At 47.7% G+C, this 25,327-nt stretch overlaps 1 protein-coding gene across 6 annotated transcripts in view; it reads left to right on the top strand.

Moving 5' to 3' along the window:
• Positions 1 to 25,327, top strand: part of klhl32 (kelch-like family member 32) — a 478,483-nt gene that overhangs the window by 142,826 nt on the left and 310,330 nt on the right. For all 6 annotated transcript variants that reach the window (XM_070885400.1, XM_070885397.1, XM_070885403.1 and 3 more), the window contains one exon: positions 17,364 to 17,471. In XM_070885400.1, the coding sequence (XP_070741501.1) occupies positions 17,364 to 17,471 (108 nt within the window). The remainder of the gene's footprint in view (positions 1 to 17,363; positions 17,472 to 25,327) is intronic.

Genomic DNA, 25,327 nt, shown 5'->3' on the forward strand with positions numbered 1-25,327 from the left:
GGTCCAAATGTTTTCTGTACGTTTGTCCATTGGCCAATTTGACCTGAAACACCCTACACCCCTCTTTGGCTGTGACTGTGCCAGCGAGCCATTTGGGACCATGTCCATAATTGAGCACAAACACAGGATCATTGACCTCAATAGCGCGTGACAAATTTGCGCGGTCATGGTGCACACTTCGTTGATGCCGCTTGCCCTCCACATGATCACGGAGATCAGGGTGGACAAGAGAGAGCCTTGTTTTTAGCGCCCTTTTAATGAGCAGCTCGTCTGGGGGAACCCCGCTGAGTGAGTGGGATCTGATGCGATGGCTGAGCAGCACTCGGGACAGCCGGGTCTGCAGAGAGCTTTCCGACACACGTTTCAAGCTTTGTTTGATGGTCTGAACTGCCCGTTCTGCCTGACCATTGGATGCGGGCTTGAACGGGGCAGATGTGTCGTGTTTGATCCCATTGCGGGTCATGAATTCCTTGAATTCAGCACTGGTGAAGCACGGCCCATTGTCGCTGACGAGGACATCAGGCAAGCCGTGCGTGGCAAACATGGCTCGTTGGCTTTCGGTTGTGGACGTGCTTACAGACATTATCGCACATTCAATCCATTTTGAGTAAGCGTCCATGACAACCAAAAACATTTTGCCAAGAAATGGGCCCGCATAGTACACATGGATCCTCGACCACGGTTTGGATGGCCATGACCACAAATTTAGCGGTGCCTCTCTGGGTGCATTGCTCAGCTGAAAGCAAGTGTTGCAGTGGCCCACGCATGATTCTAAATCTGTGTCGATGCCGGGCCACCACACATGGGATCTGGCTATGGCTTTCATCATTACAATGCCTGGGTGGGTGTTGTGCAGTTCACCTATGAACGTATCTTTGCCTTTCTTGGGCAAGACTCCGCGATTACCGATTACCCGACAACAGACAGTCTGCTTGCAGGGACATTTCGTCTTTGCGCCTGTGGAACGGCTTAATTTCCTCCTGCATCTCCACTGGGATACTGGACCAGCTCCCATGGAGGACACTTTTTTTTTTACCATGGACAGTAAAGGATCCTAGTAGGTCCAGGTCCTGATCTGGCGGGCCGTAACGGTGGACTTTTCGTTCTCGAATGCCTCCATGACCATGAGCATGTCCGCTGGCTGTGCAATGGCAGCCGACAGAGCATCTGCGAAGTTGTCTGTGGCGGATGTCTGTATGCCGACAGCATGAGCGCCCATCTCTGGTTGCGGTGTTAATCCCTTTGCTCTCAGAGAATAGCGATATGAGCGGCTTTTGGTCAGTTTCAAGCTCAAACTTGAGGCCAAATAAGTACTGATGCATTTTTTTTAACCCTGTAAATGCATGCCAGAGCCTCTTTTTCAATCATGCTGTAAGCTCTTTCGGCCTTGGACAAACTCCTGGATGCATAAGCGACTGGTTGCAAGATCCCCGATTCGTTAGCCTGTTGTAACACACACCCGACCTTGTATGATGAAGCATCGCAAGCTAGCACTATTCTTTTACAAGGATTATACAGGACAAGCGGTTTCTTAAGGCAGCCTCTTGTGAATTCTCCCATAGCCAGTCGTCTCCCTTGCGCAGTAGCACATGTAGGGTTTCTAGTAGGATGCTTAACCCAGGTAGGAAATTACCGAAATAGTTAAGGAGTCCCAGGGATGACGGCAGCTTTGTCACGTTCTGTGGTCTCGGCGCGTTCTTGATGGCCTCCGTCTTGGCGTCGGTGGGTCTGATGCTGTCTGCCACGATTCTTCTTCCCAAGAACTCGACCTCCTGCGCCAGGAAAACACACTTCGAGCGTTTCAACCTGAGCCCCATGTGATCCAACCGACTAAGAACCTCTTCCAGATTCTTCAAGTGCTCAATGGTGTCCCTACCTGTAACCAGTATGTCGTCCTGGAAAACCACGGTGCGAGGAACCGACTTTAGCAGGCTCTCCATGTTCCATTGGAAGATTGCCACGGCCGACCCAATCCCAAACGGGCACAGGTTATAGATGAACAGACCTTTGTGCGTGTTGATGCAGGTGAGGCCTTTCGAAGACTCCTCTAGCTCCTGCGTCGTGTAGGCAGAGGTCAGGTCCAGCTTGGTGAATGTCTTCCCTCCAGCCAGGGTTGCAAATAGGTCGTCTGCCTTGGTAGCGGGTACTGGTCCTGTAGCGAAAAACGGTTAATCGTTACTTTTATAATCCCCACAAATTCTAACTGTGCCGTCCTCTAAGTACCGGGACAATCTGACTCGTCCACTCGTTGAATTCCACTGGCGCGATGATGCCTTCTCGCTGCAGCCTGTCAAGCTCAATTTCCACTTTCTCACATATCATGTATGGTACCGCCTGTGCCTTGTGGTGGATGGGTCGTGTACCGGGAACCAAATGGATCTGCACTTTCACCTCCGAGAAGCTTCCAATGCCTGGCTCGAACAACAATGTGAACTTGCTCAACCTGGGCGTCTTCGACGGACGCAACTGTTCGGAAGTCGTCCCAGTTCCAGCGGATTTTTTCCAGCCAGCTTCTGCCAAACAGTGTGGGGCCATCCCCGAGCACACTCCACAGCGGGAGTGCGTGTACTCCTCCATCATAGGAAACTTTGACTTCTGCAATGCCAATTTTTGGGATTAGTTCCTTCGTGTAAGTCCTTAGTTTGGTGTGAATGGGGCTGAGCTTGGGCCTGTGTGCCTTTTTGCCCCACAGCCTGTCGAAGGCCTTTTTACTCATTATGGACTGACTTGCACCCGTGTCCAGTTCCATAGATACTGGAATTCCGTTCACTTCAACTTTCAACATTATTGGTGGACATTTCTTAGTGAATGTGTGTACCCCATATAATATGTCCTTGCTATGCAGTATAAATGCACACGGTACCCAGACTTGAGAGAAGGTCACTCTCTGACCAGTTAGCTTTATTACCAAGACCTCAAGAGACAGATGGTGGGTGGAGCTTTCCCGTTTATACTGGAAAGTCCATGTTAGGAGTGTCTCTCACAAGTTCGCCCCCTGTGGTCAGTGTTCTCAAGGTGAACAACTTAGGTCAGCTTATACATGGGTTACAATGACAGTTGAATACATGACATCACCTCTCTCCCCCCACCCTCCCCCCCCCCCCCCAAAGTCTTATTGGGATCACAGGTTAAGTCTCTCTGGTGGTTCACGCTCCCTTGTCGAGCGCCTGAGTTGGGGCTCCAGTTGTTGGGCGCTGGCCTGAGTGACTGCTGTTTGCAGTGCCTCAGGCCTGTCCGGACTGCCCACAGTGACTGGGCTCTCCTCCACTTGGTTCCGGTTGTTCGGTCACCTGTGGTGGAGTAAATTCTACGTCGTGTTCTTCCTCTGCTTCTTCTATGGGGTTGTTGAACCTCCCTTTAGTTTAATCCACGTGTTTGCGGAAGATTTGTCCATTGGTAAGTTTAACTACCAAAACCCTATTCCCCTCTTTGGCAATCACAGTGCCTGCAACCCATTTGGGCCCTGCAGCGTAATTAAGGACAAAAACAGGGTCATTGACATCAATACATCGTGCCCTTGCATTCCTGTCATGGTAGTCACATTGTGATTGACGCCTGCTCTCAACAATTTCTTTCATTGTGGGATGTATAAGGGATAACCTGGTTTTGAGCGTCCTTTTCATTCGCAGCTCTGCGGGTGGAACCCCTGTGAGCGAGTGTGATCGGGATCTATTGGCCAACAGGAGGCATGATAAGCAGCTTTGTAGAGAACACCCTTGGATTTTGAGCATCCCCTGTTTGATTTTCTGCACTGTTCGTTCTGCCTGGCTGTTTGAGGCCGGCTTGAACGGTGCCGTTCTGACATGGTTGATTCCATTGCCTGCCATGAAGTCCTGGAATTCAGTGTTTGTGAAGCACGGGCCATTGTCGCTGACCAAGACGTCCGGTAGACTATGGGCGGCGAACATTGCCCGTAGACTTTCTACTGTGGCAGAGGATGTGCTTGAATTTAAAATGGTACACTTAATCCATTTGGAGTAGGCGTCTACTACAACCAAAAACATTTTTCCCATGAAAGGACCTGCATAGTCCACATGGATGCATGACCATGGCTTGGCGGGCCAGGACCAGGGGCTAAGGGGGGCTTCCCTGGGTGCGTTGCCCAGCTGAGCGCACGTGTTGCACCTGCGAACACACAGTTCCAGGTTTGCATCTATCCCTGGCCACCAAACATGTGACCTGGCAATTGTCGTCTTCATGACAATGCCCGGGTGCTCATTGTGATGTTCTCTGATAAACACCTCTCTGCCCATCTGGGGCATGACTACTCGGTTTCCCCACAGTAGGCAATCAGCCTGAATTGAGAGTTCATCCTTGCGCCTATGAAACGGCTTAAACTCCTCAGGGCATGCCCCGTACGTGGCTGCCCAGTCCTCATTCAGGACACATTTCTTAACTAAAGACAGTAGCGGGTCTTTATTTGTCCAGACTTTAATCTGACGGGCTGTCACAGGTGAGCCTTCGCTTTCGAAAGCTTCAACAGCCATAATCATCTCAGCACCATGCTCAGCTGCCCCCTCAGTGGTGGCTAGTGGGAGCCTGCTGAGTGCATCGGCGCAGTTTTCAGTGCCCGGTCTGTGCCGAATTGTGTAGTCATAGGCGGCTAACGTAAGTGCCCACCTCTGTATGCGGGCCGATGCATTCGCATTCATGGCCTTGTTGTCAGCCAAAATTTGGGGCTTGTGATCTGTCTCCAGATCAAATTTCCTGCCAACCAGGTACTGGTGCATTTTTATTTAACTGCATATACACATGCTAGTGCTTCCTTTTCTACCATCCCGTAGCTCCTTTCTGCCTGGGACAGACTTCTGGAGGCATAAGCTACCGGCTGTAACTGACCATTGGCATTCACATGCTGCAACACACACCCGACATCATAGGACGACACATCGCACGTTAAAACAAGTTTCTTACACGGGTCATATAACGTTAACAGTTTGTTAGAGCACACAATTTGTTATGCTCCATCAAAAGCCCTTTCCTGGCTGTCCCCTCAGACCCAATCGCGACCTTTGCATAGGAGCACGTGTAGCGGCTCTAACAACGTGCTCAATTTGGGAAGAAAGTTACCAAAATAGTTCAGGAGCCCCTGCAACCAACGCAGCTCCGTCGTGTTACGGGGTCTGGGTGCTCTCTGGATCGCTTCCATTTTGGACGCAGTGGGTCTGATCCCGTATGCTGCTACCCTCCTCCCCAGGAATTCTACCTCTGGAGCTAAGAAGACGCACTTCGCCTTTTTCAGTCGCAGCCCTACCAGGTCCAGTCTGCGTAGCACCACCTCCAGGTTGTGGAGGTGTTCTTCAGTATTGCGACCCGTGATGAGGATGTCGTCTTGAAAAACCACCGTCCTTGGAATTGACTTGCGGAGGCTTTCCATATTTCACTGAAAGATCACGGCGGCCGAACGAATCCCAAATGGACATCAGTTATACTCAAACAACCCCTTGTGTGTCGTGATGGTGGTCAGCTTCTTCGACTCACTCGCCAGCTCCTGAGTCATGTAAGCTGAGGTCGGATCCAATTTTGAAAAAAGTTTGCCACCGGATAGCGTCGCAAAGAGGTCCTCCCCTCTCGGTAGCGGGTACTGGTCGTGGAGTGATACCCGATTGATGATGGCCTTGTAATCACCACATATCCAGACCGACCCATCTGCCTTGAGCAACGGCACGATCGGGTTAGCCCCGTCATTTAATTCGACTGGCGAGATGATGCCTTCCCTCAGCAGGCGGTCCAATTCACATTCTGTCTTTTCCCGCATCACGTACGGCACTGCTCTGGCCTTATGGTGTACTGGCCTAGCGTCCGGGTTTATGTGAATCACTATCTTGGCCCCCATGAAAGTGCAGATGCTGAGTTGAAATAATGAGTCAAATTTGTCCAGGACCTGTGAGCATGATACTCGCTCCACGGAAGAAATTGCATTGACATCGCCCCATTTCCAGTTCATGACAGCAAGCCAACTCCTCCCCAGTAGTGCGGGACTGTCCCCTGGGATAATCCAGAGTGGCAACCCGTTCTCCGAATCTTTGAGGGTCACGATTACCGTGGCGCTGCCTAGCACCAGAATGATCTCCTTTATATATGTCCGTAGCAGTGCATCAATCTGCAATAATTTTGGCCTCCTGGCCTTGGACACCCACAACCTTTTGAATTGTTTGATACTCATCAGGGACTGGCTGGCCCCCGTGCCGAACTCCATTAATACTGGGATGCCATTGAGGAGCACTTTCATCATTATCGGTGGCGTCCTGGTGTATGAACTGTATATGTGCTCCACATGAACTCGCTGAACTTCAGCTTCCAGCGATTTCCCCTAGTATTCATTTGGCCTCGTAGGGCTAACATCAGGCCCGTCCTCCTCGTACATCAACCTGGCTGCAGCCTTCCTGCACATACGTGCCAACTGACTGCTGACGTTGTAGTTTCTGCAGGTATATTGCTGATACCTGCAAGCTCTGGCTGGGTGTTTGCCTCCACACCTCCAGCATGAGCTGGAGGCCCCATTGTTGGAAACTAAAGATCATTACCAGTCGATCGTCTCTGACTGTCTCTGTAACTGTCCTTATGCGCACCATTAACACGTGTTGATGGCCCCGTTACTGGCCGCATTGTCCATTGCGATGGTATGAATCGCCATTCAGCTAGCCATTGTCTCTGTTGAATTTCCCCCTTTGGGTTCGACTGCATGCTGGGGCATGTCCGATTGCCCTTGTGTGCTGCGTTAACAATGTTGACTCCCTGGTCGTTTGCCGCATTTGAGCCAAGATTTTTGCCATAAATCATTTCTGATCTCTTCCTCCCCTGAGATAATTGTCTGGGCTATCAGAGCTGCCACTTCCAAGGTCAAGTCTTTGGTCTCAATCAGTTTCCTGAAAACCCCAGCGTGCCCGATGCCCTCAATTTAAAAAAAAAAGTCTCGCAGCATCTCCGCTCTGCATGCATCTGGAAACTTATATAGGCTCGCCAGTCGCCGAAGATCTGCCACGAAGTCTGGAACGCTTTGCCCTTTTCGCCGCCGGTGCGTGTAAAACCGGTGTCTCGCCATGTGCATGCTGCTCGCCGGTTTAAGGTGTTCCCCGATCAACTTACTGAGCTCTTCGAACGTCTTGTCCGCCGGCTTCTCTGGCGCGAGAAGGTCCTTCATCAGGGAGTACGTTCTGGATCCACAAACCGTCGGGAGATGAGCCTGACATTTGTCGGCCGAATCCTGTCCCAACCATTCCTTAGTGACAAAACTTTGCTGTAGTCTCTCAATAAAGTCGTCCCAATCATCACCAACACAGTACCTCTCTTCTGTGCTGCTAATGGCCATGCTCGCGTGGTTTAAATCCCAGTTTCTCCTCTCCAATAATATGTCCTTACTATACAGCATAAATGCACACGAGGCCCATACTTGAGAGAAGATCACTCTGTGACCAGTTACCTTTATTACGAAGACCTCAAGAGACAGACGGTGGGTGGAGCTTCCCTTTTTATACCGAAAAGTCCATGTTAGGAGTGTCTCCCACAAGTTCGCCCCCTGTGATCAGTGTTCTCAAGGTGTACAACTTAGGTTAGCTTATACATGGGTTACAATGACAGTTGAATACATGACACCGTACACATCTGCCTCCTCGGAACGAGTCTCCAATTCAGCCTGATTCACAGTGGATCGATTTTCCTCTGCAACGTGGTGGTTTGCAGCTTGCCTGCACAGTCGCTGGAGGTGTCCCATTGTTCTGCAGCCGTTGCACACATGGTACTTGAAGTGGCATTGATGGGGCCATGATCACCTCCACAACACCAACATGGTGTTAACTGCCTCACATTAACGATTGATGGCGGACTCTGGGTTATCTGAGGTCGGGCAGCAGCAGCCGGCGTGTACGTTCTGCCATGTATATTTCTGCTTGAAACCGATGTTACTTTATGCACAGTACTGGCCGAAACTACTTTGCTCTGCAAAATCTGTTTGGTGTTGTCGTTGGTGGACATAAATGCCTGGGCTATCATTATGGCTTTAATTGGATTCGGAATTTCTACAGTCAACAGTTTGCGAAGGATTGTCTCATGGCCAGTGCCCAGTACAAAAAAGTCTCTAAGCATTTGTTCTAGGAATCCCTCAAATCGGCAACAAAGTTCGCCACTTCCTGGCCCTCCGATCGTTGACACTTACAAAACAGATATCTCTCCATCAAAACGCTTTCCTTAAGATTTAGGTGCTCCTGGACCAGCTTATACAATTCTTCATAGGATTTCTCCGGTTTTACCGGAGCTAGGAGATTCTTCATGAGGCCATAGGTTGTTGCCCCACAGACAGTTCAGAGGATCGCCCTTCGTTTGGCAGTGTTCTCGTCCCCTTCCAGCTCGTTGGCCACAAAATATCGGTTGAGTCTCTCCATGAAGGCCTCCCAATCGTCACCTTCTGAAAACTTCTCCAGGATACCAAATGTTCTTTGCATTTTTGCGCGGTTGTTCGTTACCTCGTCGCCAATTGGTACAGTCATAATAAAGGATGAAACTGAGTCCTGTGGACAATGAGCAAGTGTGACCTTAGCTCCTTTAATAAGACTCCAGAATGCAGGCACCTCATGGGTAGCCTGCTTATATACAGTGCTTCCAAGGGATACTGGGATCTCTTGAGACTTCAACGGATAGGCCCCCTGGTGGTAGCATAATACAGGTTACAAGGGGTTAAATACATAACACTAGATTTTCGCCAGGTTTGTGACCCTCCGCAGCGAAAACCTGGTCGGCCGGATCCTTGGCTAACTGCGGCGGTGCTTCCACGTACCGCCGGGGAAAGGTACGCCGACGTGCAACGACGCAGATTGCATTTGCGTCATACTTTCGGCAGTCTCCCGACCCTTACGCCACATGCCCAGAATACTGACAGGTAAAACCTGTCGGTGCAGTCCTGCCAGCAGCGGTAACATAGAAACATAGAAATTTACTTCATAGAAAGAGGTCATGGCCGACAGAGCCGCACGGCCCCTGGTCAGCAGTTCTGAAGGTTACATATAAACCTGTGATCAATGACGGAAAGGCAAAGAGCACCGAGCCCAACCAGTCTGCCTCACACAACTGCGACAACCTTTATACTGAAACATTCTGCACTCCACCCCAACCGAAGCCATGTGATCTCCTGGGAGAGGCAAAAACCAGATAATAACCCAGGTCAATTTAGGGAGAAAAAAATGTGGGAAAATTCCCCTCTGACCCATCCAGGCGATCAAAACTAGTCCAGGAGATTACCCTGGCCGTACTTGATTCCCTGCAGTACTTACCATTCTATCTGCACCGGCCAACAAAAGGTCATCCAGTCTAATCCCAATTACCAGCTCTAGGTCAGTAACCCTGCAAGTTACTGCAGTTGGTGAGAGGGGAGCGACCTGTCAAAAGCCCAGCGGGAGATCGAGAGCCAGCGGCAGTTGGTGAGAGGGGAGCGGCCTATCAAAAGCCCAGCGGGAGATCGAGAGCCAGCGGCAGTTGGTGAGAGGGGAGCGGCCTATAAAGGCGACCGGTGCAGCTACAGCGGGAGAGAAAGCAAAATAGAAGTAGAAAGTAATCAAAAAGTGACGTCACAGCCAATGGGGTAAGTGATTGGCTGGTGATTGGTGAGTAGCTTTTCTTTTATTTTTTATATCAGTAAGTGAACTATAACATTGTTATTACCAATTTAAGGGTATCTAAGGTTAAGACATGGCAGGAGAGCTCGGTCATGTGATATGCTCCTCTTGTACCATGTGGGAACTCGGGGACACTTCCGGTGTCCCTGACGACTACGTGTGTGGGAAGTGTATCCGCCTCGAGCTCTTGACGGTCCGCGTTGCGGAATTGGAGCTGAAGGTGGATTCACTCTGGAGCATCCACGATGCTGAGAATGACGTGAGTATCACGTGTAGTGAGTTGGTCTTACCGCAGGAGAAGGGTCCACAGCCAGATAGGGAATGGAAGACCAACAGGAAGAGCAGTGCAAGAAAGATAGTGCAGGAGTCCCCTGTGGTCATCCCCCTGCAAAACAGATACACTGCTTTGAGTACTGTTGGGGAGGATGACTCATCAGGGGAGGGCAGCAGCAGCCAAGTTCATGGCACCGTAGGTGGCTCTGCTGCAAAGGAGGGCAGGAAAAAGAGTGGGAGCGCGATAGTGATAGGGGATTCGATGGTGAGGGGAATAGATAGGCGTTTCTGCGGACGCAACCGAGACTCCAGGATGGTATGTTGCCTCCCTGGTGCAAGGGTCAAGGATGTCTCGGAGCGGGTGCAGGACATTCTGAAATGGGAGGGAGAACAGCCAGTTGTCGTGGTGCACATTGGTACCAACGACATAGGTAAAAAAAGGGATGAGGTCCTACGAAAAGAATTTAAGGAGCTAGGAGCTAAATTAAAAAGTAGGACCTCAAAAGTAGTAATCTCGGGATTGCTACCAGTGCCACGTGCTAGTCAGAGTAGGAATCGCAGGATAGCGCAGATGAATACATGGCTTGAGCAGTGGTGCAGCAGGGAGGGATTCAAATTCTTGGGGCATTGGAACCGGTTCTGGGGGAGGTGGGACCAGTACAAACCGGACGGTCTGCACCTGGGCAGGTCCGGAACCAATGTCCTAGGGGGAGTGTTTGCTAGTGCTGTTGGGGAGGAGTTAAACTAATATTGCAGGGGGATGGGAACCTATACAGGGAGACAGAGGGAGACAAAAAAGAGGCAAAAGCAAAAGACAGAAAGGAGATGAGGAAAAGTGGAGGGCAGAGAAACCCAAGGCAAAGAACAAAAAGGGCCACTGTACAGCAAAATTCTAAAAGGACAAAGGGTGTTAAAAAAACAAGCCTGAAGGCTTTGTGTCTTAATGCAAGGAGTATCCGCAATAAGGTGGATGAATTAATTGTGCAAATAGATGTTAACAAATATGATGTGATTGGGATTACGGAGACGTGGCTCCAGGATGATCAGGGCTGGGAACTCAACATCCAGGGGTATTCAACATTCAGGAAGGATAGAATAAAAGGAAAAGGAGGTGGGGTAGCATTGCTGGTTAAAGAGGAGATTAATGCAATAGTTAGGAAAGACATTAGCTTGGATGATGTGGAATCTATATGGGTAGAGCTGCAGAACACTAAAGGGCAAAAATCGTTAGTGGGAGTTGTGTACAGACCTCCAAACAGTAGTAGTGATGTTGGGGAGGGCATCAAACAGGAAATTAGGAGTGCATGCAATAAAGGTGCAGCAGTTATAATGGGTGACTTTAATATGCACATAGATTGGGCTAGCCAAACTGGAAGCAATACGGTGGAGGAGGATTTCCTGGAATGCATAAGGGATGGTTTTCTAGACCAATATGTCGAGGAACCAACTAGGGGGGAGGCCATCTTAGACTGGGTGTTGTGTAATGAGAGAGGATTAATTAGCAATCTCATTGTGCGAGGCCCCTTGGGGAAGAGTGACCATAATATGGTGGAATTCTGCATTAGGATGGAGAATGAAACAGTTAATTCAGAGACCATGGTCCAGAACTTAAAGAAGGGTAACTTTGAAGGTATGAGGCATGAATTGGCTAAGATAGATTGGCTAATGATACTTAAGGGGTTGACTGTGGATGGGCAATGGCAGACATTTAGAGAACGCATGGATGAATTACAACAATTGTACATTCCTGTCTGGCGTAAAAATAAAAAAGGGAAGGTGGCTCAACCGTGGCTATCTAGGGAAATCAGGGATAGTATTAAAGCCAAGGAAGTGGCATACAAATTGGCCAGAAATAGCAGCGAACCTGGGGACTGGGAGAAATTTAGAACTCAGCAGAGGAGGACAAAGGGTTTGATTAGGGTAGGGAAAATGGAGTACGAGAAGAAGCTTGCAGGGAACATTAAGGCGGATTGCAAAAGTTTCTATAGGTATGTAAAGAGAAAGAGGTTAGTAAAGACAAACGTAGGTCCCCTGCAGTCAGAATCAGGGAAGTCATAACGGGGAACAAAGAAATGGCAGACCAATTGAACAAGTACTTTGGTTCAGTATTCACTAAGGAGGACACAAACAACCTTCCGGATATAAAAGTGGTCAGAGGGTCTATTAAGGAGGAGGAACTGAGGGAAATCTTTATTAGTCGGGAAATTGTGTTGGGGAAATTGATGGGATTGAAGGCCGATAAATCCCCAGGGCCTGATGGACTGCATCCCAGAGTACTTAAGGAGGTGGCCTTGGAAATAGCGGATGCATTGACAGTCATTTTCCAACATTCCATTGACTCTGGATCAGTTCCTATCGAGTGGAGGGTAGCCAATGTAACCCCACTTTTTAAAAAAGGAGGGAGAGAGAAAGCAGGGAATTATAGACCGGTCAGCCTGACCTCAGTAGTGGGTAAAATGATGGAATCAATTATTAAGGATGTCATAGCAGCGCATTTGGAAAATGGTGACATGATAGGTCCAAGTCAGCATAGATTTGTAAAAGGGAGATCATGCTTGACAAATCTTCTGGAATTTTTTGAGGATGTTTCCAATAAAGTGGACAAAGGAGTACCAGTTGATGTGGTATATTTGGACTTTCAGAAGGCTTTCGACAAGGTCCCACACAGGAGATTAATGTGCAAAGTTAAAGCACATGGGATTGGGGGTAGTGTGCTGACGTGGATTGAGAACTGGTTGTCAGACAGGAAGCAAAGAGTAGGAGTAAATGGGTACTTTTCGGAATGGCAGGCAGTGACTAGTGGGGTACCGCAGGGTTCTGTGCTGGGGCCCCAGCTGTTTACATTATACATTAATGATTTAGACGAAGGGATTAAATGTAGTATCTCCAAATTTGCGGATGACACTAAGTTGGGTGGCAGTGTGAGCTGCGAGGAGGATGCTATGAGGCTACAGAGTGACTTGGATAGGTTAGGTGAGTGGGCAAATGCGTGGCAGATGAAGTATAATGTGGATAAATGTGAGGTTATCCACTTTGGTGGTAAAAACAGAGAGACAGACTATTATCTGAATGGTGACAGATTAGGAAAAGGGAAGGTGCAACGAGACCTGGGTGTCATGGTACATCAGTCATTGAAGGTTGGCATGCAGGTACAGCAGGCTGTTAAGAAAGCAAATGGCATGTTGGCCTTCATAGCGAGGGGATTTGAGTACAGGGGCAGGGAGGTGTTGCTACAGTTGTACAGGGCCTTGGTGAGGCCACACCTGGAGTATTGTGTACAGTTTTGGTCTCTTAACTTGAGGAAGGACATACTTGCTGTTGAGGGAGTGCAGCGACGATTCACCAGACTGATTCCCGGGATGGTGGGACTGACCTATCAAGAAAGACTGAATCAACTGGGCTTGTATTCACTGGAGTTCAGAAGAGTGAGAGGGGACCTCATAGAAACGTTTAAAATTCTGACGGGTTTGGACAGGTTGGATGCAGGAAGAATGTTCCCAATGTTGGGGAAGTCCAGAACCAGGGGTCACAGTCTAAGGATAAGGGGTAAGCCATTTAGGACCGAGATAAGGAGAAACTTCTTCACCCAGAGAGTGGTAAACCTGTGGAATTCTCTACCACAGGAAGTAGTTGAGGCCAATTCACTAAATATATTCAAAAGGGAGTTAGATGAAGTCCTTACTACTCGGGGGATCAAGGGGTATGGCGTGAAAGCAGGAAGTGGGTACTGAAGTTTCATGTTCAGCCATGAACTCGTTGAATGGCGGTGCAGGCTAGAAGGGCTGAATGGCCTGCTCCTGCACCTATTTTCTATGTTTCTATGTTTAAGTGCCCATCCAACCATCTTTTAAAAGTGGTGAAGGTTTCTGCATTCACCACTCTTCCAGGCAGCGAGTTTGAAATCCCCACAACCCTCTGCGTAAAGAAGCCCCCCCTCAAATCCCCTCTAAACTTTCCATCAACCACCTTAAAACTATGCCCCCTTGTAATTGACCCCTCCACCAATGGAAATAGACCCTTACTATCCACTATATCCAGTCCCCTCAATATTTTGTACATCTCAATGAGGTCTCCTCTCAACCTCCTCTGTTCCAATGAGAACAAACCCAGCTTATCCAATCTGTCCTCATAACTAAGATTCTCCATTCCAAGCAGCATCTGAGTAAATTTCCTGTGCACCCTCTCTAGTGCAATCACGTCCTTCCTATAACATGGTGACAAGAACTACACGCAATACTCCAGCTGTGGCCTAACCAAAGTATTGTACAATTTAAGCATAACCCTGCTCTTATATTCTATGCCTCGGCCAATAAAGGCAAGCATTCCGTATGCCTTCTTTAACACCTTATCCACCTGGCTTGCTACTTTCAATGATCTGTGGACAAGCACTCCAAGGTCCCTTTGTCCATCTACACTATTAAATGGCCTACTGCTTAATATGTATACTATTTCCTGATTAGTCCTCCCAAAGTGCATCATCTCACACTTTTCTGAATTAAATTCCATTTGCCACTGTTCTGCCCACCTGACCAGTAGATTGATATCCTCCTGCAGCCCATGACTTTCCTCTTCATTATCAACCACACAGCCAATTTTAATGTCGTCTGCAAACTTCTTAATCATACTCCCGATATTCAAATCTAAATCATTGATATATACTACAAAAAGCAAGGATCCCAGTCCTGAGCCCTGTGGAACCCCACTGGAAACATCCTTCCAGTCACAAAAACATCCATCAACCATTACCATTTGCTTCCTACCTCCAAGCCAAATTTGCCACTTTGCCCTGGATCCCATGGGCTTTAATCTTTGTGACCAGTCTACCATGTGGGACCTTATCAAAAGTTTTGCTAAAATCCATATACACGACATCATATACACTACCCTCATCGACCCTCTTGGTTACCTCCTCAAAAAATTCAATCAGGTTAGTCAAACGCTATCTTCCCTTAACAAATCCGTGTTGACTGTCCCTAATTAATCCTTGCCTTTCCAAATGTAGATTTATCCTATCTTTCAGGATTTTTTCCAATAATGTTTCCAGCACTGAGGTTAGGCTGACAGGCCTGTAATTGTTCAACCAATCTTTTTCTCCCTTCTTAAACAAGGATACTACATTAGCAGTTCTCCAATCCTCTGGCACCATGCCCAGATCTAAAGCGGACTGAAAAATGATGGTCAAGGCCTCTGCTATTTCCTCTTTTACTTCACTCAACAGCCTGGGATACATTTCATCCAGGCCTGGGGACTTATCGACTTTCAAAGCTGCTAAACCCATTAATACTTCCTCTCTCACTATATTTATTTCATCCAGAATATCACACTCCTTCTCGATAGCAGTATCTTCATTGCTGCTTTCCTTTGTGAAAACAGATGCAAAGTATCCGTTAAGAACCTTACCAACATCTTCTGCCTTCACACAAAGATTGCCCTCATGGTCTCATAGGTCCTACCCTTTCTTTATTTACCCTCTTAGTCTTAATTTTACTAGCCAAGAATTTCTCGTGCTCTCTCTTAGCATTCCTAATATCCTCTTTAATTTTGCCTCTTAACTTTCTATATTCCTCTAAAAATTCTATAGTATTTAACTGTTGGTATATGACTTAGGCGTCTCTTTTTTTTCTTTATCCTCCCCTGTAAGTCCCTAGACATCCAGGGAACTTTGAATTATTCCCAACCTTTTTCTTTAAGGGCACATGTTTGGCCTGAGCCTACCAGATCTCCTCCTTGAATGCCTCCCACTGTTCCGACACGGATTTACCCACAAGTAGCTGTTTCCAGTCTACTGTAGCCAAATCATTCCTTAACTTAGCAAAATTAGCTTTTCCACTATTTAGAACTTTTATTCCAGGCCTATCCTTGTCCTTATCCATAACCAACTTGAATTTGACTGAATTATGGTCACTGGCACCCAAGTGCTCTCCCAATAATACCCCTTCAACCTGCCCAGCTTCATTCCCCAAAACTAAATCCAAGACCGCCCCCTCTCGTGTTGGGCTTGCTCCATACTGACTGAAAAAGATCTCTTGAATGCATTTCAAGAATTCTGCACCCTCTATAGCCTTCACACTATATTTGTCCCAATCAACAGGCCCAAATTTGGCCAGTTCAGATTTCTGGCGCACTCACCAGAGGTACACCGCTTTTGTAGAACTCCAAGGGCACCAAAAATCTTCGGGCCGAGTTTGGACGCTCCCCAGCCTCTCCTCCACGGTGGCATAGCGTGGCATCTGGATTCGGTGGCGGAGGCAGGTCCAGGTGCTGAAAACCGTGCCGGGATCTCTGCACATGCGCAGTAGCTCCTAGCCCCCAGAATTTGAGTGTGTGTGATGCAGGCTGTGTGGGAGGGGCCAACGCTCGTCCTCCCTATCCTGGGCCGAGCGGCCTGCCACATGGGCCAGCCGCTGCCTTCCCGCGCTGAGGGCTACAAGAGACCGGTTGGTGGCGGGGGGGAGAATTTTGATGGGGGAGGGGTTGGGGGGGGGGTGGCGTGCAGGGGAAGAGTTTTGATGGCAGGGGGAGGGGGAAGAGTTTTGATCCGGGGGGTGGGGGGGAAGAGTTTTGATCCAGCCGGGGCGGGGCGGGGGAGATGGGAAGAAAAGAATCTTCAAAGATTTTCCAGTACTTTAATATCTAGCGATCTTTACTGAAAATCTACTCCTTTTAATCAGGCTGAGAGCACCTACACCCTGTCCAGTCTCGCTGCTTGGGATTTAAAAAAAAAAATAGCATTCCTATCATAACACTGTCATTTGGAAGCTACCTGCGCTGATCTCTTAATTCACGGCAGGGTTTTTCAGAACGTACAAAAGTGGTCACTTACTCTGGCCTAACTTAGTTTGGAGTAAGTTTTAGCTGGCTAAACTTGCTTAAATGGCCAAAATAGGTCTAAGTGGCTGGTAACGCCTCCTTTTGGAAAAAAAACTGAACTTAAAAAAAAAAACCTAACTCACTTCGACTGGAGCAAATTAAATGGGGAGAGTTGCGATTTTTAAGTTGCTCCAAAAAAAACTGAGCAACTCCTAGGGAAACTTGGGCCCAATATTTGGATAGTTAAAATCCCCTACAATTACTACCCTATGGTTTTTGGACTTTGGTAAGCATGAAGACCCGCAAAAACATAAGTTAAAGTTTATATTTTTAAATTCTTTTTCAGCGATTTAGTAGGTAAGAATTTTGTGACTGTTTTTTGCAATTTTTTTTGTTTTTTCCCCCCCTCCCAAGACCTTCCAGCGCTACCAGCCCCGGACTAAAGTTGTCAAAACTCTGTTTGCGCCCCGAATCCCCGTGCAACACTGACTTTACTGATGGCACAGACATAAAGGCCGAAAGTTAGGCCTAAAAACGGTTGCGCAGCGAAAACAATAATTTTTTGCGTAAAACTACCATTTTTGCTGAAAACAGAAAATCCCACCCAATACTTCTATTGTGCATTCTGTGTAATTGACCCTTGAGATTAATTTATTTTACATCTGTTTTCAGGCCATGTTTAGTCTGTGTATGGTGGAGAGTGTTGCTGAGGAAGTGAGCCTACATGGAGTGACTAGCCTGGGTCTGAAACAAGCTCTGGATTTTGCATATACAGGACAGGTACAGAATTGTTTGCTTTAAAACCTACTTCTTTGATCACCTGCGCTAATTTCTACTTAAGCGGCTTGGTGTAAAATTTTTTATCTCATAGCGCCTTGGGAGGTTTCATTACATTAAAGGCGCTATATAAATACAAGTTGTTGTTGTAAGAACTGCTGCTTGTTTCCTCATCACATTGGAATGGAAGGTTTTGATAAATTCTCAGCAGCATTGGCAAAGGGAAATATACACAACATCGGACAAGCAGTTGTCACCGCATGTGAAACCCTGCTGTAGTTGAGTTTAATAAATGTTTTCTTATGTAGAGGAAATTACCATTTATAATTTGTAAGAACAAAACGATGGGCGTTTTAGTTGAATTCGTGCTGAAAATTACTCTCGTGGTTGTGCACATCAAGGTAAAACTAAAATTTTTAGTGTAATTTGATACTATCTTAATGTCAATTGAACACAAACTGGACATTGCCCATCAAGCAGATAGTTTTAGGGAAGAACGCTGATGGGTGTACACACTCCAATCCTTGGTGTACTTGGAATCCTGCCGGATAGCCTGCCCTGAATGTCAAGGGCTTGGCATAGAACTTAGAGCCCATCTTTTCCAAAATGATACAGTTGGCCACATCCATCAACACACTTGTGGAGCCAACCACAATGCAGCGTCTGATGGCCGATGTCTCAGCTTCCATTACAGCACAAGCAGCATCCACCCAATGTCCGAGTGCTGCAGTGGAATGTCAGACTGCTGTCATGCAATCTCAGCTTGTTGCCAAGACGCTCCGTCTGCTGCCATCATGGCTCTGGATACTAGTTTGCAAAGCGGCTTCCAGGATGCCACAGCAATCCTGTAATCTGTTCTCCCTAAATCCCTTGGCAGATGTGGTCTCCTGCTGAGAACCCTTCTCCCCCTTCTCCTTCCCCTTCTCCTCTTCTAGTAACTTGTCCTGCTCTGCGTGGCCTTTGCTCATTCTGCTAGTTATGCTCAGTGCCAAGAGGAAGGGCGACTGGTCCATCCATGTCTGGGAGCAACTGGTTTGTGCACAAGCCTTGAAGTCACCAAAAAAGTACTTCAGCACCTGCCAGACCACCCCCTGTCGACTATTAAAACTTTAACCAACTATAGAAAGCACCAAAACTCGTAGAATTGCAGCAACAGCCAGAAGAAATAATCCAGCAACTAATTTGTAAGTAGTTGATACTATTTGAAGGAATCGGTGGGGGGTTCTCCTTCATGCTGCTGACTACGTGTTCAGCTGCGCAAGGTTAAGAAAGGGCGCAGGCTGGAGCATGGAGCGTTGCACTGGCATCAAATCAGCGTTGCACCCCTTTACCAAGATGGATTCTGCGGCGCCACAGATGCCATTTTGAAACCTTAAAGGGACCTCGTAGCGCCCCAAAATTTCACCCCCTATTCTGCTTGGCAACAGAGAGAACTGAACAGTAAATTGATATTTTTATATGTTCATATCTGGAATCCTCCCTTTCACTTCCCCCGCGCCTCATCACAGAAGAAAATTGGAAGGTAACATTTTCCATCGGGACCTTTTCACTAAAGGGCCAGCACCTGTTGTAATTCAACAGACCTGATGGGAACATTTTGGTTTGATCTCTGTTTTATATTTTTCCTGCATTTCCTTAAAATAATACTTTCTACTCATATTCATGATCTTCAATGCATTCATGACCCCTTGTGGTAATTAATTTAACTGCAAAATAAAGATATTGTGATCCTCATAAGAAAAGTACTGTTAAACATTGACAATGATTGTAGTTCCAATTCACATGCACATCTTTATTCAAGGCTGGCTCAAACTAGTTGCAGTTATCAACAGGAAATTTGAACTAATCATGTGCTTCAGTAGTTCATAATCTTTTTTTTAGATGGGCCCCACCAAAAAGAAACTCTCATGCCCTTATAGCTAAGGATATTGGGAGTGATAATCATAGAATGGTTACAGCACAGAAGGAGGCCATTCGGCCCATTCGAACTGATGCCTGCTCTCTGCAAGAGGACTTCAGCCAGTCCCACTCCCCTGCCCTTTCCCTGTAACCCTGCAATTTTTTCTCCTTCAGGGATTTATCCAATTCCCTTTTGAAAGCCACGATTGAATCTGCCTCCATCACCCTTTCAAGCAGTGCATTCCAGATCCTAACCACTCGCTGCTTAAAGTTTTTCCTCATCCCCTTTGGTTCTTCTGCCAGTCAGTTAAATCTGTGTCCTCTGATTCTCGAACTTTCTGTCAATGGGAACAATTTCTCTCTCTACACTCTGATTAGACCCCTCATGATTTTGAACACATCTATCAAATCTCCTCTCAACCTCTGCTTTATATTATGTTCAGAATAACTCCACAAGACTGTGTTGTAAGCTCAAACCATTGTGACCTTCGTCTTTTTAATATAACTCCAAAGTGAGGAAGCAACATGCTGAATTGCCTTTTATACCTGCTTGCCCATGGTGCACAGGTGACCCTTAGGTCTCCCACAAGTGTGCCCCCTGGTGGCAAGTCTTACACATTGGTGAGGTTTGCATACATAACATCACTCCGACCCCTGGCCCCCCAAAGTCTTATGTACAAGTTATTTACAAGTTGAGGCGATCCGGGGCTCTACGTTCCCGGGTTGATCGCCTGAGTTGAAGTCCTGGCATGGGTGAGTTGGTCGGATCATTGCTGCACGGCAGCGCAGCTGGTCTAATTGGACTGTCGGGCATGGTGGGTTCATCCTCGTGGTTGACAGCGAGGTCGATTGCTGGTTGGGTGTGTGTTGGTGGATGATAGATGGTAAAGTCGTCTTCAAACTGTTTTTGGTTGTCAGTGAATCGCAATTTGGTCTGATCCAAGTGCTTTCTGCACGTTTGCCCATTCAACAGTTTAACAACAAACACACTATTTCCTTCCTTGGCCAAAACAGTGCCAGCAATCCACTTGGGACTATGACCGTAATTAAGAACAAACTCAGGATCATTAACATTAATGTCACGCGATATAGCTGCGCAATCATGGTACACGTTATGCTGGTGTCACTGGGTTTCAACGTGATCATTGAGATCCGGGTGCGCTAAGGAGAGCCTGGTTTTGAGTGCTCTCCTCATTAATAATTCTGCAGGGGGAAGTGGGGGCGCGTGCGGTAGCTGAGCAGGACCCGAGATAACCGGGTCTGCAAGGAGCCAGCCGTTACGCGTTTCAAGCTCTGCTTGATGACTTGGACTGCCCATTCCGCTTGACCATTGGATGCGGGCTTAAATGGGGCAGACCTGACATGCTTAATGCCATTGCGGGTCATGAACTCGTTGAATTCCGAGCTGGTGAAACACGGTCCATTGTCACTAACAAGGACATCAGGCAAACCATGGATGGTGAACATGACCCTGAGGCATCAAATGGTGGCAGTGGACATACATGATATTATTATACATTAAATCCATTTAGAGTAAGCGTCCACTGCTACTAGAAACATTTTTCCAAGAAAAGGGCCAGCAAAATTTACGTGGACCCTGGACCACGGTTTGGAGGGCCATGACCACGGGCTCAGTGGGGACTCCCTGGGTGCGTTGCTCAACTGTGAGCAAGTGTTGCATTGGTGTACGCATGACTCCAATTCGGAGTCAATGCCGGGCCACCAAACGTGCGACCTGACAATAGCCTTCATCATGGCTATGCCTGGGTGGGTACTGTGTAGGTCGCGTATAAACATTTCCCTGCCTTTTTTTGGCAAAACCAAGCGAATCCCCCATAGGAGATGATCCGATTGGATGGACAATTCATCCTTACGTCGGTGGAATGGCTTAATTTCATTTTGCATTTCCCCGGAAACTGCCGACCAGCTCCCATTAAGGATGCAGCTTTTTACCAGCAATAGCACAGGGTCTTGGCTAGTCCAGGTCCTGATCTGGCGAGCCGTGACGGGTGACCCCTCACTCTCAAAAGCATCCATTACCAGAAGCAAGTCTGTGGGTTGCGCCATTTCCACCCCGGTGGTGGACAATGGTAGCTGACTAGGGCATCAGCGCAGTTCTCAGTGCCTGGTCTGTGGTGGATTACATAGTCATACGCAGACAATGTTAGTGCCCATCTTTGGATGAGGGACGAAGCATTGGTGTTGATACCTTTGCTTTCTGAGAGAAGTGAAGTAAGTGGTTTGTGGTCAGCTTCAAGCTTGAACCGGAGACCAAATAGGTAGTGGGGCATTTTCTTAACCCTGTATACACATGCTAATGCTTCTTTCTCAACCATACTGTAGGCTCTTTAACCCTTGGATAAACTTCTGGACGCATATGCAGCCGGTTGCAGTTTGCCTGACACATTAGCTTGCTGGAATACACAACCGACCCCGTACGACGACGCATCACAAGCTAGTACTAAACGTTTACATGGGTCATACAATACAAGTAACTTGCTAGAGCATAGCAGGTTTCTGGCCTTATTAAAGGCTGTCTCTTGAGATTTACCCCAAACCCAGTCGTCACCCTTGCATAGCAGTAAATGCAAAGGTTCCAGCAAAGTGCTCAACCCCGGTAGAAAATTACCAAAATAGTTGAGGAGTCCCAGGAACGAACGCAGCTCCGTCACATTCTGTGGTCTGGGTACATTCTTGATGGCCTCCGTCTTTGAGTCCATGGGTCTGATGCTGTCCACCGCAATCTGTCTCCCCAGAAATTCGACCTCTGGCACCAGGAAAACACACTTGGAGTGTTTCAGCCTGAGTTCCATTCTGTCCAGTCGCTTTAGAACCTCTTCCAGGTTGTGCACGTGTTCGGTGGTATTGCGACCAGTGATCAGGATTTCGTCTTGGAACACCACGGTGCATGGAACCGATTTCAGCAGGTTCTCCATCTTCCTCTGGAAGATGGCCGCAACCAAGCAAATCCCAAAGGGACATCAGTGGTACACGAACAGTCCTTTGTGCGTGTTGATGCATGTCAATTTCTTTGACGGTTCAGCCAGCTCCTGTGTCATGTAAGCAGAGGTTAGATCTAGTTTGGTGAACACCTTTCCCCCTGCTAGCGTTGCGAGTAGGTCTTCTGTTTTAGGTAATGGGTACTGGTCCTGCAATGAGACTCGGTTGATCGTTACCTTGTAGTCCCCGCAGATTCTGACCGTCCCATCGCTCTTTAGCACCGGCATGATTGGACTGGCCCACTCGTTGAACTCGACTGGCGATATGATTCCCTCTCGTTGAAGTCCAACTCTATCTTGACTTTCTCTCGCATCACATATGGGACTGCTCGGGCCTTGTGATGAACGGGCCGTGCCCCAGGAACAAGATGGATCTGCATCTTGGCGCCTGTGAAGTTGCTGATGCCTGGCTCAAATAACGCCGAGAATTTGTTTAGCAAATGGGTGCACGAGGCGTCATCCACTGAAGACAGTGCTTTGATGTCGTCCCAGTTCCATTAGATCTTTCCTAGCCAGCTTCTGCCGAACAGCGTTAGGCCATCGCCTGGTACAATCCATAGTGGTAAATCATGCACCATTCCATCATATGATACTTTCACTGCCACACTGCCGATAACAGGTATGAGTTTTTTGGTGTAAGTGCGCAACGTTGTGTGAATCCGGCTCAGTTTTGGCCTCTGTGCCTTGTTGCCCCACAGTTTCTCAAAAGCCTTCTGGCTCATGTTTGACTCGCCCCTGTGTCCAATTCCATGGAGACTGGAATGCCGTTAACATAGAAACATAGAAAATAGGTGCAGGAGTAGGCCATTCAGCCCTTCGAGCCTGCACCACCATTCAATATGATCATGGCTGATCATGCAACTTCAGTACCCCATTCCTGCTTTCTCTCCATACCCCTTGATCCCTTTAGCCGTAAGGGCCACATCTAACTCCCTTTTGAAGTTATCTAATGAACTGGCCTCAACAACTTTCTGTGGTCGAGAATTCCACCTGCTCACAACTCTGAGTGAAGAAGTTTCTCTTCATCTTGGTCCCAAATGGCTTACCCTTTATCCTTAGACTGTGACCCCTGGTTCTGGACTTCCCCAACATCGGGAACATTCTTCCTGCATCTAACCTGTCCAATCCCGTCAAAATTTTAAATGTTTCTATGAGATCCCTCGCATTCATCTAAATTCCAGTGAATATAAGCCGATAGGATCCAGCCTTTTTTCATATGTCAGTCTTGTCATCCCGGGAATCAGTCTGGTGAACCTTCACTGCATTCCCTCAATAGCAAGAATGTCCTTCCTCAGATTAGGAGACCAAAACTGCACACAATACTCGGTGTGGTCTCACCAAGGCCCTGTACAACTACAGTAAGACCTTCCTGCTCCCATACGCAAATCCCCTCGCTATGAAGGCCAGCATGCCATTTGCCGCCTTTACTGCCTGCTGTACCTGCATGCCTACCTTCAATGACTGATGTATCATGACACCCAGGTCTCATTGCACCTTCCCTTTTACTAATCTGTCACCATTCAGATAATAATCTGCCTTCCTGTTTTTGCAACGAAAGTGGATAATCTCAAACTTATCCACATTATACTGCATCTGCCATGAATTTGCCCATTCACCTATCCAGTCCAAGTCTCCCTGCAGCCACCCAGCATCCTCCTCACAGCTCGCACTGCCACCCAGCTTAGTGTCATCTGCAAACTTGGAGATATTACATTCAATTCCTTTGTCTAAATCATTAATGTATATTGTAAATAGCTGGGGTCCCAGCACTGAACCCTGAGGCACCCCACTAGTCACTGCCTGTCATTCTGAAAAGGACCCGTTTATTCCCGTGCCAACCAGTTCTCTATCCACGTCAATACATTACCCCCTATACCATGTGCTTTAATTTTGTACACCAATCTCTTGTGTGGGATCTTGTCAAAAGCCTTTTGAAAGTCCAAATACACCACATCCACTGGTTCTCCCTTGTCCACTCTACTAGTTATATCCTCAAAAAAGTTTAACTTTTAACATTATCGGAGGGCCTTTGGTGGTGAAGGTGTGTACCCCATACACTTCCTCTTCATCCTCAGGTTGAGTTGCCTCTCCTGCTCGTTCAGCGTGATCCGTGCTGGATTGGTCATGCTGACTCTGCCACGTGGTGAGTCGCAGCATATTTGCACATTTGCTGGAGGTGCCTCATTGTTCCACAGCCCTTGCACATATAGTGCTTGAATCGACATTGATGGGCTCTATGACTACCCCTGCAGCGCCAACATGGTGTTAATGGATTCGCATTCACACCCCACAGCGGCCTCTGAGTCACCCTAGGCCTGGCCTCTGCGGTTGTGTGGGCCCTGCCATGTACAGTTCTGCCTGCTGAAGGCATTATTTTATGCACAGTGCTTGTCGGTGAGCTTCGATGCTGTGAAGATATCTGTTTCGTGTTGTCGCTCGTGGATATGAAAGCCTGGGCTATCGTGATGGCCTTGCTCAGATCTAAGGATTCAGCAGACATCAGTTTGTGAAGAATGACCTCGTGGCCGATTCCAAGCATGAAAAAGTCCCGCAACATTTCCCCCAAAGATCCCGCAAATTCGCACTGTCCTGCAAGATGTCATAGGTCGGCGACAAAACTTGCCATATTCTGGCCCTCAGAGCGATGGTGCGTGTAAAAGCGATACCTGGCCATTAGGATGTTTTTCTTCGGCGTGAGGTGTTCCTGAATCAGCTGTGTAAGTCTTGTCCGTTGGTTTGACCGGTGGCAGCAGATTTTTGAGGAGGCCATATGTCGAAGACCCACATACGGTGAGGAGAATTGCCCTGCGCTTGACCGACGTCTCAGCCGTGTCTAGCTCATTGGCCACGCAGTACTGGTCAAGACGCTCAACGAAGGCTTCCCAATCATCATTTCTCAAGAATACTAACGGCAGCCATTTCCGCATAAAGTTCGTTATCTGTAACTCGTCGGCAATTATT

Source organism: Pristiophorus japonicus, chromosome 7, assembly GCF_044704955.1.
Source record: "Pristiophorus japonicus isolate sPriJap1 chromosome 7, sPriJap1.hap1, whole genome shotgun sequence".
Taxonomy (NCBI): Eukaryota; Metazoa; Chordata; class Chondrichthyes; family Pristiophoridae; genus Pristiophorus; species Pristiophorus japonicus.